The sequence below is a fragment of the Musa acuminata genome, chromosome BXJ1-5 (assembly GCF_036884655.1).
Source record: "Musa acuminata AAA Group cultivar baxijiao chromosome BXJ1-5, Cavendish_Baxijiao_AAA, whole genome shotgun sequence".
Taxonomy (NCBI): domain Eukaryota; kingdom Viridiplantae; phylum Streptophyta; class Magnoliopsida; order Zingiberales; family Musaceae; genus Musa; species Musa acuminata.
Window position 1 is genome coordinate 37,357,633 of NC_088331.1, and position 12,675 is coordinate 37,370,307.

The 12,675-nt window shown below is 38.7% G+C and overlaps 2 protein-coding genes across 4 annotated transcripts; one reads left to right on the forward strand and one right to left on the reverse strand.

The window, feature by feature from the left end:
* Positions 1-2,188: 2,188 nt before the first annotated feature.
* On the forward strand, positions 2,189-8,771 carry LOC135674164 (VIN3-like protein 2). 2 transcript variants are annotated; one of them, XM_065183710.1, is made up of 5 exons: positions 2,189-2,544; positions 2,674-2,770; positions 3,698-4,376; positions 6,784-7,091; positions 7,195-8,771. In XM_065183710.1, the coding sequence occupies exons 2-5, from the start codon at positions 2,752-2,754 to the stop codon at positions 8,421-8,423; spliced, it is 2,235 nt and encodes a 744-aa protein (XP_065039782.1). In that variant the 5' UTR covers positions 2,189-2,544; positions 2,674-2,751; the 3' UTR covers positions 8,424-8,771. The 2 variants fall into 2 exon arrangements, with proteins under 2 accessions (XP_065039782.1, XP_065039781.1); XM_065183709.1 differs by having other exon boundaries at positions 2,191-2,544; positions 7,192-8,771.
* Positions 8,772-10,561: 1,790 nt separating this feature from the next.
* LOC103985160 (aspartyl protease family protein At5g10770) lies at positions 10,562-12,602 on the reverse strand. Of its 2 annotated transcripts, XR_671695.3 has the most exons (3): positions 12,357-12,602; positions 10,849-12,268; positions 10,562-10,747 (listed from the first exon to the last, which is right to left on the reverse strand). XR_671695.3 is itself a non-coding variant. In XM_009402788.3 (2 exons), the coding sequence occupies exons 1-2, from the start codon at positions 12,532-12,534 to the stop codon at positions 10,980-10,982; spliced, it is 1,467 nt and encodes a 488-aa protein (XP_009401063.2). In that variant the 5' UTR covers positions 12,535-12,602; the 3' UTR covers positions 10,799-10,979. The 2 variants fall into 2 exon arrangements, 1 of the variants encoding a protein (XP_009401063.2); XM_009402788.3 differs by lacking the exon at positions 10,562-10,747 and having other exon boundaries at positions 10,799-12,268.
* Between the last annotated feature and the right edge of the window lie 73 nt (positions 12,603-12,675).

Consider the following 12,675-nt stretch of genomic DNA (forward strand, 5'->3'; position numbering starts at 1 on the left):
TTATTTTTGTATTGCATTATAGTGATTTCTGGTTTTATTGAAGACATGTAAACACTGTATTTTTATAAAATTTATATATGTTACAATATTTTTGTATCATGTTATAGTATCTGGTATTGCTGAAAATACTATAACACAGTATAAAAATATTATAATTGGACTAATTTATCTTATGAATCAGTCCATAAGAAAATAGAGGAAAATAATATTCCAAATATTAGGCTTAAAAATAGAGATAGTGTTAAAATTTTCTGAAAATGATTCCGAGAGAAACTCATAAGATGAGTTTTTTTTTTTTTTTTTTTTTCTGAAAGTAGGCTCTATCAGCTACCTTGTTCTTTGTACAGCACAAGTATTTAGTATCTGCAAACCTCAAGTGTTTGGCATCAGAATATTCATCTAGAAATCATGCATGTATACCAGAAATATATGACTTTATCTCCTTGTCTTTCTTTGTACTGAGCCATGGTGGACAGAAGCTTGCAGCCTCATGGTATTCTCTTACACTTGAAGCTTGACTTGTAAGAGTACACAGAAAACTTAGTCATTACAGCTACAACTGGTGATTTGTGTTGGATTAGTTGCACTGTGCACCCTCTAACTTATGTTTTGCTTGTAGTACTAATGTGGAAGTCACATGCCTTGTATGTACTATGTGGGAGTGGTCTCCATCCCTAACACAATGATACTTCATAATTCTTTTATAGTTCATCTTTTATGATTGAATAATTCCTCTAATTGCAAAAGTAAGATTATATAAATACATATTTTTGGAACTAAATTTTGCATGAGACAAGATTATGTATATTGACATCTTTAGATCCAATCTTAACACATCAAGAATATTACTGATATTGAAGTTGTATACATTTATTAGCTGTAGGACTAGAGCTGATCTTTTATCATTGAATGATCATATTTCATGCTGTGAAAAGAATCTATATGTTAATATATATATATATATATATGTATGTATGTATGTATGTATGTATGTATGTATGTATGTATGTATGTATGTATGTATGTATGTATGTATGTATGTATGTATACATGTATATATGTATGTATATGTATATATATATATATATATATATGTATATATATATACATATATATATATACATACATATATATATATATCTATATATATTATGTATATATATATATATATATATATATATATATCTTTTGATATCTTGCATCAAAAAAGAAATTTGATTTTATATGAGATAGGACTATGAATAAGTTAATTGAGTCCTTATTGCCGATGTTGTCTGAGGTTTTAGGGCTGAAAAGTAATTTTGGAATTATAACAGGAATCAGATTGCTTGGTAATTAATTTCTTTAAAAGACAATGAACTCTGAAAAAAAAAATCACGAGACATTAAGATTTGATTTATTTAATAAAAAAATATATTTCAGGGAGCGAGAGGAGAACTCCAAAAACAAAAAAACCTAAAACATTTACAAATAATAATATACTTGTGATCAACAAAAGATGTAATGGTTAAATATGTTTCGTTTATATTCACGAAAAAAATCAAAAGATGAGTTACCTCCACTGAAGCAAAAATTCTCTAAAACATCTCTCACATAATTAAAAAAAAATTATATTTTTTTTGACAAAAACTTAAGAATATTCAAAAAAAAATTATACCTTATTTTTCTATCTAACATATTTATAGAAGAATCAAATCTTAATTTTTATTGATTTTTTTAAAGACGGGTTAACTGAAAGAAGAGTTGTATTTTTTTATATTTAATTATTATTATACATTGTTTTATGATTTACATCTTATTTTTTGATTTTTTTAGATTATTCTTTTAACAATTTTCTCCCCCACGTAATTGACTGATCACAAATCCAAATCTCAAGTCTTCTTTGTTTTCTCTTTTGTCGGCAAGACTAAACATGTACATATATCTTTTTACAATATGACATATGTTGACCTCATGCAAATTGTCAATCACAACCCACATTTTGTATGAGATATTGCTGAATATTAGGAGACGAATGGATAAGTTAATTTAAGTCAAATGAAATAAAATTTACGTACTTTCTCTCTCTCTCTCTCTCTCTCTCTCTCTCTCTCTCTCTCTCCGCCACCGGCCACCCACCAAATCTTTTTCTATAGGAACGCAAATCCCCTTTTCACTTTTCCTTTCTCTCCCTCACTTTTCCGCCCCTTTTCCTCTGTCTCGCTCTCTCTCTCTCTCTCTCTCTCTCTCTCTCTCTCTGCGACTTCTTCTCTGATCCCACGTAGAAGACTGGGGTCCCATCAAGTGGAAAGGCTAAGATGACATGAGCCCCCTTTCGTTGGCGTCTCCTTCTTTCACTTCACATTAATTTGGCCTACCGGTCTCCTCGCTGCTTCCAATTGGCCATTGCCTCCGCGCCTGCACCTGCTTCAATGCCATAACGTCCGGAGCACGGCCATCGTCTCCGTCCCTCGCCCTCGCGGTGACGTCCGAGGCCAGAAGGGAGGGAGGTGTGTGGTGCGGGGCCGGAGACGGCGACCGGGTCAGCCGTGGATTCCTTTCTTGGTATTCGTATCTGCTCCTCTTTTTTATATTTCTGTGTAGGAAACGAGATGTTGCGTACGATAATTGGGGTCTTTTTTTAATGGACGGGGTTGTTGCCCTTCGATCTCGGATGGGGGTGCGTGGTTGCAGGGGGCTCCCGGAAAGGCGAAACGGGTGGGCTTTGAGGAGGCCATGCGAAGGGGGAGGAGGAGCTGAGATCTCGACGCCATGGATCCGCCTTTCTCCGGTGGGTTTCCGACTCTTTTCCGCCTTCGGTACGCGTCGTTTGATTGGATTGCGGCTCGGGTTCCGTAAAGATTGGTTTTCGATAGGGGTTTCATGGCTTCATGTGGATCTTTCGCCGCTTGGTTTGGTAAAACTTCGATTTTGGAAGGTCTTTTCTTGGTTTCCTCGAATTTTCGGGCATATGGTATGATGATGATCCGACTTTGGAGCTTCCTTGTGGGTTTCTTGATTTCTCTTTTTTGGTTATCTGGAAATCATTTCCTCTGTCACATGTAAAGATTGTCTTGTTTGGCTTAGCTGGGATTTATTTTAATATGTGGCACGCACAGAGAGGCAAAGGAATCTGATTCTTGGTTCTATTTGTTCGCTTGGAATCGTTTGTATGCTTAAAATTGAGCGTCGTCTTATTCTTCCTTTTTCTTTTATAGGAGATTTTGGTTGGTTTCTGAATCCTGATCTTAGCCAGGGGGTTTTGACATGTCTAGAAAATATTTATCTGTTCAAGTTAAAATCTGTAATGTTCTTTATTAATTCGGTAGAGAACTATTTAGAGCCGCTTAGATTGTTCATGCATGCGATGGCTATTATTCCATTGCTTTAATTACTTATTGCTCATACAGAAATTTGCATTAGTTCTTCTTAATACTGTCCTTCGACTTCCATTATATGTTCAGAGGACCTATGTAAACACCCAAGTGCTCTTTCATCTGACACTTCATCTGTACTGGTCCACGATGATGCTCTCTTAGATGTTGTATGAATCTGGCATTTGGATGATCGGATCATGACCACGAGTCTTTCTTATGATGAAGTCTGTGTTAACTAATTTCTCATTGGATGAGATGCTGACAGGTCATAGGCTTCTTTCTGTTTCTGTTTACCTGCCATCGTATCCCACTACTGACATCGAAATTTTCACTCACTTCAGGATTTGTTCTTGACCCTTCTAAATGCCGCAAGCTGAGTATAGATGACAAGAGAGAACTCATCCATGAATTGTCTAAATGGCCAGACAGTTCTACTGAGAAACTACAAACTTGGAGCAGGAAAGACCTTCTGGAGATCCTTTGTGCAGAAATAGGAAAGGAGAGGAAGTATACGGGCTTAACAAAGCAGAAGATGATAGAATACCTTTTCAAACTTGTATCTGAGAAAAAATCTGGAGGACATGTGGAAGCCATGAATTCAGCTCCTAATCCACCTAACCCTAACCCTCAAACTCCACACAAAAGACACAGAAAGAATGAGAACCCGTCACGTCTACCTATTACTGCAAATAATCTTCCAGCAAGTGAAGGAAATGAGGCTGTCACTAATGTGCGATACTGCCAAAATCTAGCATGCAGAGCCACTCTGAACCTTGATGATGCATTTTGCAAACGCTGCTCGTGTTGTATCTGCCACAAATATGATGATAATAAGGACCCTAGCCTTTGGCTGTTTTGTAGCTCGGATACTCTTTCTCAAGGTAATCCATGTGGTTTGTCATGCCATCTTGAGTGTGCTCTCAAGCATGAAAGAGCTGGTATTGTGAAGAATGGAAAATGCACAAGCTTGGATGGGAGCTATTACTGCACATACTGTGGAAAATCCAATGACTTGCTTGGGTAATTTCTTCCACATCCCTTTGAATTTGTTAGAATTATTTCCCTGAAATATTTTCAGTGCTCCTTGCAGTGTCTAGTGGTTGTTAACATCTAGATATCAGTACTGGACCTTTATTTGTTTGATTATGAGCTTATGACCTATTTAAATTCCCCTTTATTTTCGTAGTCAATTTTTTGTCTTTTGAGTTCTCAACTCCTTTCAGATTTCAACTTTCAGGACATATTATAAGATCGGCTTCATGAACTGATAAAATGCTATGTAACCTATCAGTATCAGTGCAAGCGGATGAAGTTGTGATGAGTTCAAATGGTCAAATTACACGAATAGAAAACAATAGTCATGCTGATGAGAACATCATAATATAGGAGTCATTACAGACACAAAATTTGATGTGTTTCTGTCAGTATTTCTCCCTAGCAAGTTGTATTAGACACTCTGGTTTGTATTGAGAAATGGTGTTGGTCAATTTGTGGATTATCCTCCAGCACAAATATGGACATGTACTCGATCACCAGTAACACAAATGGCCTGCTCGAGCTGGAATGGTGTTTGATTTCAAATAAACACAATTAAATAATGGATGCTTGGTGTATGACCTTTTGAGATTACATAATTGGTGTGAAATAAAGTTGAACATGGTTTTAGGTTGTGGTTTCATGATATGGTTCTTAAGGGATTACTGGCAAAGTGAGAGATAACAAATGTAAAGATTTGCAATGCTGACCCACACCGTATCTTTGTCTACTTTTCACTTGCCTTTGTCCGAAATGTTCACCATGGCAAATGTCAAACCTTTGTTTTCCATCTTTTATTGTCATGCCTTCAGACTTTTTGTCAGTACATAAGGCATCCATCAAAGTAGGTTTTTACCTTGTACCTACGAACAAACAGGTTGTTTTTTCAAGACAAGCCTTTATTTCACAAAAAGGGATTTTCTTTCTGGTGAAAGACATAATCCTCATAATCTTTTAACTAAAAGAATGATACCACTCTTGAATATGGATTTACATATCTGACTTGAATCCTCTATGTTTTAGGGGTGAGAAAATTTGCAACATGAGCTTAATTTTTCTAGAAAACATAATTAAAAAAATCCCCCAATTAATCATTAATTGATGAAATTTTAATTTCAAATCACTATCTTCTGATCATTGTCTACAAGATCAGTTTAGCTAGCTTATAGCCCTTGAAAATTTGATGGATTGGCCAGTTCCATTGGATTGTGCTTATTCTTGGTCAGTCTTGATTATTTAATTGGGCTTAGTCGATATTGGGCCTGAAGCTAATTCACAAATATCTCCACTCCCAATCTGACTGAGTTTACCTATTCAATCTAATCCCAAATTTCTATGGTGAAAGCTAGACTGAACTTGATCTTGTGAATCTTCTCTCAAATGGTCAGAAAGGTCAATTCATTGAGATATTTAAACCTTTGCTCTGCTCCGTGTAGTACATGCAAAGTTTCAACATTACGAGCCCATGGGCAAATTCCCTTCTCCTTTTATGGATATAATCATTTTTGTTGACATTCTTTTGTTTCTGTTATTGGATCTTTCATCTCCAACTGTAAGTTTGATTGCAGAACTTTCTAGGATGCAATTGGAAAAACTATACCATTTTTATTATCATGATTTAATATATTCTTCACTGTTGAAGTCTTCGCAAGGACATGTACTTACATCATTCAAGCATCATTACATTTTCTGCTTACCATCAATTCCTCAGTAGCGAATCCTATATTGATAAGCAAAGGATGATGATGATGAGACTAGAAAATTGAGTCTAAGGGTGTTTTTGATGCTTGTCCGTTCAAATTCTGAAGCACTGTTTTAAAACCTGGATATCAGAAATCTCTTATATGATCCACCTAACATTATTATTGTCTGTAGGATTATTTATAATGATATATTGGAAGTGCAAGGAATTTTTCCATGGGATTAGGCTTAATAAAAGTTTGGAATCAAGTACAATAATTGCTAGTCTTACTGGGCAGTTCTAATTTAGATCCTCAAACATTATAAAAAAGAAGGAAAATCAACAAGAATCTATGAGAGTTTATCATGGCTGCTTAAACTTACAAAAAAAAGGATTCTTCGTTCATTTTCATGATAACCCAAACAACAAATCTGGTAAATCAATTTCTGAAAGTGTCACATTTATAAAGTGATGTTTTGACTTCATTGACTTACACAAAACCAAACAGGCACTAGAGGAAAGGCCAACTGGTGGTTGAACAATTTTGGCCAGTCTTTTTAGTGAACCTATCAGGCCCTTTGAATTTTTAGGCTTAGAAGATGGTAGGTAATTAGAGTAAACTTTGTCATGCATAACAGACTCCAAATTTCCTAATTTAGGATCAGTTGGGGTGCAGATTTGGTTAACTTAAGATTTTTTCATGTTTTGCAGATGCTGGAAAAAGCAACTCATGATTGCAATGGATGCACGACGAGTAGATGTATTGTGTTATCGGATTTCACTTAGTCATAAAATTCTTGAATCAACAGAGAAGTTTCAGAGCTTGCATGAGATAGTTGACACAGCAATGAAGAAGTTGGAGGCTGAAGTTGGGCCTATTAATGATTTACCAAACATGGCTCGTGGAATTGTCAACAGACTTTCTGTTGGTGCCGAAGTTCAGAGAATGTGTGCTTTTGCTGTCAAATTATTAGATTCTATGCATCTAGTAGCCTTCTCTTCTGATACTCAAGTTCAGCGTAAGCTTCTCTATGAATCTGTCTTGTCTTCAAGAGTCCTGAATATTTGGTACTTGTTTATCATGCAATGTTCACTTATTTGTGGATATGTTCATTGCAGAAGTAAGTTTGACATCCTCTAGCTTCATCAAATTTGTAGACATATCCCCGGTGTCGGTTACTTTGGTGTTGGGTTATGATGATAATTCAGCTTTATCACAAGAGATGGCTGGTTTTACCATATGGCACCGAAAAGCCGATGCTAGGGAGTACCCTAAGAAACCAACCTGTACTTTGTTTAAGCCAAAGAGGAGGTTTCTGATAACAGAACTATCTCCAGCTACAGAATACATGTTCAAGGTGGTAGCCTTCAGCAGCTTCAGTGAGCTCGGAATGTGGGAAGTTGGAGTAACAACTGAAGGCATTTCTTTGGATGATCCAGCAGGCTTAGCTGCAGATGTAAACCCATCCAAACCATATTGCCAAAGCCCAAAAACAAACAGTAGTGGCCTATCAAACCCATCGGAGGGAGATGAATCTAACAATAATGTTGTTGCATATACTGACCTCAACAAGTCACCAGACAGTTGTTTTCATTATTTTGAGAAGCCTGATATCCTTGACTCGGAAAAATTATCAGACCACATCCAGAAAGATGAAAAGAGCGAATATGCAGGAACAATAAGTGGAGCTGAAGTTATGGAGGCTGACGAAACACCAGGGCATTCTGGTTCTGCATTAGATGAGGAGCTGAACCCAACAATTCAAATGGAGTCCCACAAGGATTCCACAAACTCTGTGGAGAATAACCAGGCAACTGACATCCCCAAATCAGAGAATGAATCCAATGCACGTACTGCAGATGAGATGGTTATCGTTCCATTCGGGCATCCAGATCAAACCTTACCAGTTACTCACCGTGGGCTGGATACCAGTCAGGAAGGTCCTGGGAGAGGTAGCAAATTGAAACTTGGCATTAATTTGCTAGAGAGTGGCCGTACAAATTCAGGTAGGGAGCCAGCAAGTTTATCAAAGAAAAGAGGTAGGGAGAAAATAATGGAGATGTGTGCTAAAGAAGGCTCCTTAGAAGGGTCGTATGAGTATTGTGTGAAAGTGGTTAGATGGCTCGAATGTGAGGGCCACATCGAGACCAACTTTAGGGTCAAATTTCTAACTTGGTTTAGCTTACGGGCAACCCCACAGGAGAGAAGAATAGTGACTGTTTATGTTGATACTCTGATTGATGATCCTGCGAGCCTCGCGGGGCAGCTGGTGGACACCTTCTCAGAAACAATCTGCAGCAAGAAACCACCACTGGTGCCGACTGGCTTCTGTATGAAGCTTTGGCATTAGGACTTGCCAAGCTAATTCTTATTGATTATCCATGAGCCCTGATTCTTTGAACACAAATTGCCATGTTCATTCTTCATTGAATATATCTTTATGGTTCAGGAATTGCAGGAACCCCTTATTGTCAAATTAAACTGTCTACTTACATGACTGTAGTTTCTATCCATAGAATTTCTGTATTTCTTCTGTTTTTCTCTACTTAGGAATCGTGTAGAACTACCCTACACTTTTCTATGAAACTTATGCTCTCCTTAGATAATAATTTTTGTTATGGATTCCTGTAATATGATGACAACTTTATCTTTTAGGGTTACATTGATATGTTGAATTAGCAGGCAAATTGTTAGTCTATATTGTGGAGAAGTCACCTAACAGAATGTGAATTTACTTGGAGCTGATTTGATCTAGATTCTGATAACATGGTTAATACTTCTTGCGAGTTGACTGCAAAGAGATGATTCAGGCATGATAAGGTAAATATATCCTATATCCGATTGGATCGAAGCCAAAATGTCAGAGATCATCACTTTGAATTGAATCAAAATTCTCAGGATAAATTATTTTCAGATCAAGGATAAGTAAGGATGAATTGATGTGTCACTTCAGAAGGGAATGGTTTTCTCTTTATGCATAGCATTTGTCATCTTGCAATTGAGGGGTATCAAATATGGAATATGATGGCAGGTAATTTTCTTGTGGAAAATAATGGCAAGGTGTGAAGAATTTGTGGAGCACTGCCTAATGCACAATGATGAAGTTTCAATTGATATATGAGCTTTTATTTGACAATCAATGGAGTGTACATATTCCCTTTTATCACATCTCCTCTGATGATTATTGGATTTGGACACTGCATCCATTACTTGCACATATTTTTTTAATGGCTTTTTCCACTGGTATGCTTGGATAAAATTAACAAATGATGTGGTTGGAACTTGGAAGGTGATATGATGCAAATATTTTCTGTGGAAACTACTCTTCGGTACAGATGAAAAAAATGCAATGCCTTTTTGTTTATATGTTCATGCAAATAAATTATGGTTCTCCAAACTGCATGTATCCTTAATATTCTTGTATAATTAGGTGAATGGTGCATGGTTAGAGGAAGGTTAGGAGGTAAGTGAACTCTTCTTCCAAAAACTAAGAGCATCAATTGCTAATTCCTTATGGTAAATGGCTTTTTCCATGACCACCTTGTCAACTTCAATTCCTCTTTTACATAGCTTCAGCACTTTAGTGTGTCTTCTTATTATATTTTGGAATGTGAAACTCGAGCGGTATTTATTTTTTATGTGAAAAAAACAATTAGGCATTCCATCTTCCGAAATCATATTTATTTATTTTTTATATGGTGCTCATCAACTAGGATAGTATCCATTCATTTTGATGGGAGGTTTTCAACTCCTTGGATGTGTTTGGAGTTTGCATACATTTCTTCTCTAAGCTTGTGCTTCAATAGAATTGAAGATGTATCACGACCCATTTAATTGAGTTACATTGGACAGATAACCAAACCCATTCATTACATTTAAATGTAGCAGAGTAAGATTTCATTAATGGTTTACTTTTCTTGTTGGGCAGTAACCATCAGAGAATTAGTTGAAAGATTGAGAGTAGAAAACAATTCAAAATTATATTTTTGTTATGTTAAATAACTTTAGCAATGAGATTTCAATTCGTAATATCTTTTTATTGTTTATGATCTTATTGTAAGAATCTATAAATGTCTTTATCATCTTTTTTTTTTCTCTTAATCGTGAGTGACAAGCAATGTCGATGTCCACAATTTCGGATGAATGTAAATGACTTCATCCTCTTAATCGTGAGCGACGACCGTAGTCTATGGTATTGGACAACGGAGTGGTATTAGCATAGTTAGGGTTCCAATTGATGAGGGTATAATAAAATTTTATAGTTATTTAAATAACTTAAATAATTTTATTATGAGAGAGTTAGTAAATTATATTTTAGTATTTTTTTAGGGATTGCTAATAGCAAAATGAGATTGCCAATAACAAGTTTCCTTCATAATATCATATATATATATATATATTCTCTATGTTCTGCATTATCTGATTTTTTTTCAAAATACCTAATTTCTTTCCCTTTTTTTAAAGAAAGTAAAAAAGAAAATTCATAAATAGAACCTTATGCTGTTCATTTTGCAACACTTGCTAATCTAAAATACATTCTGTATTCATTCAGTTTTGAGTGTTACTTCACCTTCAAAGTGTTGATTGCCAGTAGATTTGTTGACTCAAATCAAGTCCTTCTTGTAACTTCACAGAATTCCTCGGTTCACCTGTTTTCTTGGTGAGTTCTAACAGCTGCAAGATTTGTTGTCTCAGATAAGAATCCAGCAATGCCAACACTCTCCAGAAATAAAATAGGGAAACTAAGTACAGTTAAAAGAACAAATCTTTACAACCTCAACCTCAAGTTTGCCTCCATGTTGGACCAATTCATGCCCGCCAGAAACTACTTCCTCCAGTGTCTCACAGTATACAATTGCAAGCACTCAATAGTAGATTGAAGCTCTCCGATGTTCTTCCACCTCCTTCAACTATAACCACAAGTCTCCTCTGCAAACCCCACCTTTGATCCGACTGTATCATACACCACCCTCAGATTCTTCTGCTGGTAGTTCCCGATGATCCCGATCTCTTCTTCGTAAGAAAGGCTTGCGAAGGCCAAGCAAACCTGAGATGCGTCCGGCTTGGCGAAGTACAGAACACCATTGACATCCACATCCACCTCTGCATCGCCATCGAACGTGAATCTGATGGTGGGGACGTCCACCTCCTTGTATCCAGCCAAGTCGAAGCAGGTGTCGAGGATCGAGTACCCAGGCGCAGGCGGATACCCGGAGAAATGCCGCAGGAACTCATCCCTCAGCGTCTTGTAGACGGAAGGAACCAGCCTAGTGATCACGGTGCCGGAATCGATGAGGACTTGGGTGTTGAACTGGGTTGAGGATCGAAGAGCTGTGCCACCGATGCTGATGCCGGTGAGGTTGAGGAAGTAGAAGGATGCCTGTTGGGGATCAGTGATCATTCTGGTGTAGACGACCGGGGTTGAGTTCTTGTAGACAGAGTAGTCGTTGCCGAGAATCAAGGAGCCCGACGAGTCGAATTCTCTGGTCGGCAAGCAGTAGGAGAAGACCCCTCCAAACTCAGGTATCGTCTGCGAGACCAAAGAGAGCGGCGACCTGCCCAGCCCCATCAGACCGGAGGTGCCGCCGAACATGCCTTGGTTGCTCTCGCCGCAGCCGAACACGAATCCTCGGACGGGGACGGCGGCCAGATCGATCCTGTCCCGAGCGAGAACTCCGTTGGTGTAGGATCCGTCTCGGTAGCTGAGGGCGTAGTTGCAGCTGGGCTGGTCGGCGCCGCAGGCGCCGGAGACTCCGGTGGCCATCTGCAGGGAGTCGCACATGGAGGAGTTGCATGGGATGGGTTGGTAGGAAGGCGAGGCGGCGGGATCGAAGAGGGGGTCTTCCTGGGTGTAGCAGGACCGGCATGGCTTGCACTGGACCCAGGTGAGGTCGCTCCCAGTGTCCACCATCACTGTCATCTGCTTGCCACCCAGCTGGATGGTGACGATGTAGTTCATGGTTTGGAGCTTTGCTCCCGAGTTGAGAGGGATTTGTGCTCCTGCTGGTGGTGGTGATGATGATGGTTTCTCCGCGCTGTAGGACATGGCGGCATCATTGATCTGGGACTGTAAGGATGACACTCGTGCATTGTCAAGAGCCAAAAGCTTCCAAGCTCTATCCTCCCTGCTCTTGGTTGACCAGGAGCAGTAACTCTGGTGCTTCATCTCCAGGATTGTTGCACCATTAACCCTTCCTGTGACCAAGAACAAACACCCACAACAAACTAATAGGCTCAGTGAAAGATGGAGTCAAATCTTTGCATGCATTTTGAGACTACTAACTTGATCTCTGTGGCAGGCATTTCTCAGAGGTCTTGATGTCTCCAAGCTGCAGCTCCCGCAAGGGCAGCACCTGCTTCTTCTCTCCATGACAGGAAGAGGCAGCAGCAGCAAGGAGGAGGAGGAGGAGAAGGTGGAACCAGGAGCTGTGCCAGGACTCGTTGGCTCTCACTTCCACCATTGTGAAGCCTCCTCGTTGGTGAGCAGAGGGAGGAGGAGGAGGAGGGGGAGGGGGAGGGAAAGGAAAGGAAAGGAAAGGAAAGAAGGGACAAGGAAGAGAATGGTGGGGGGAGGTGGGGATGGGAGAGATTCTTGGATGTGG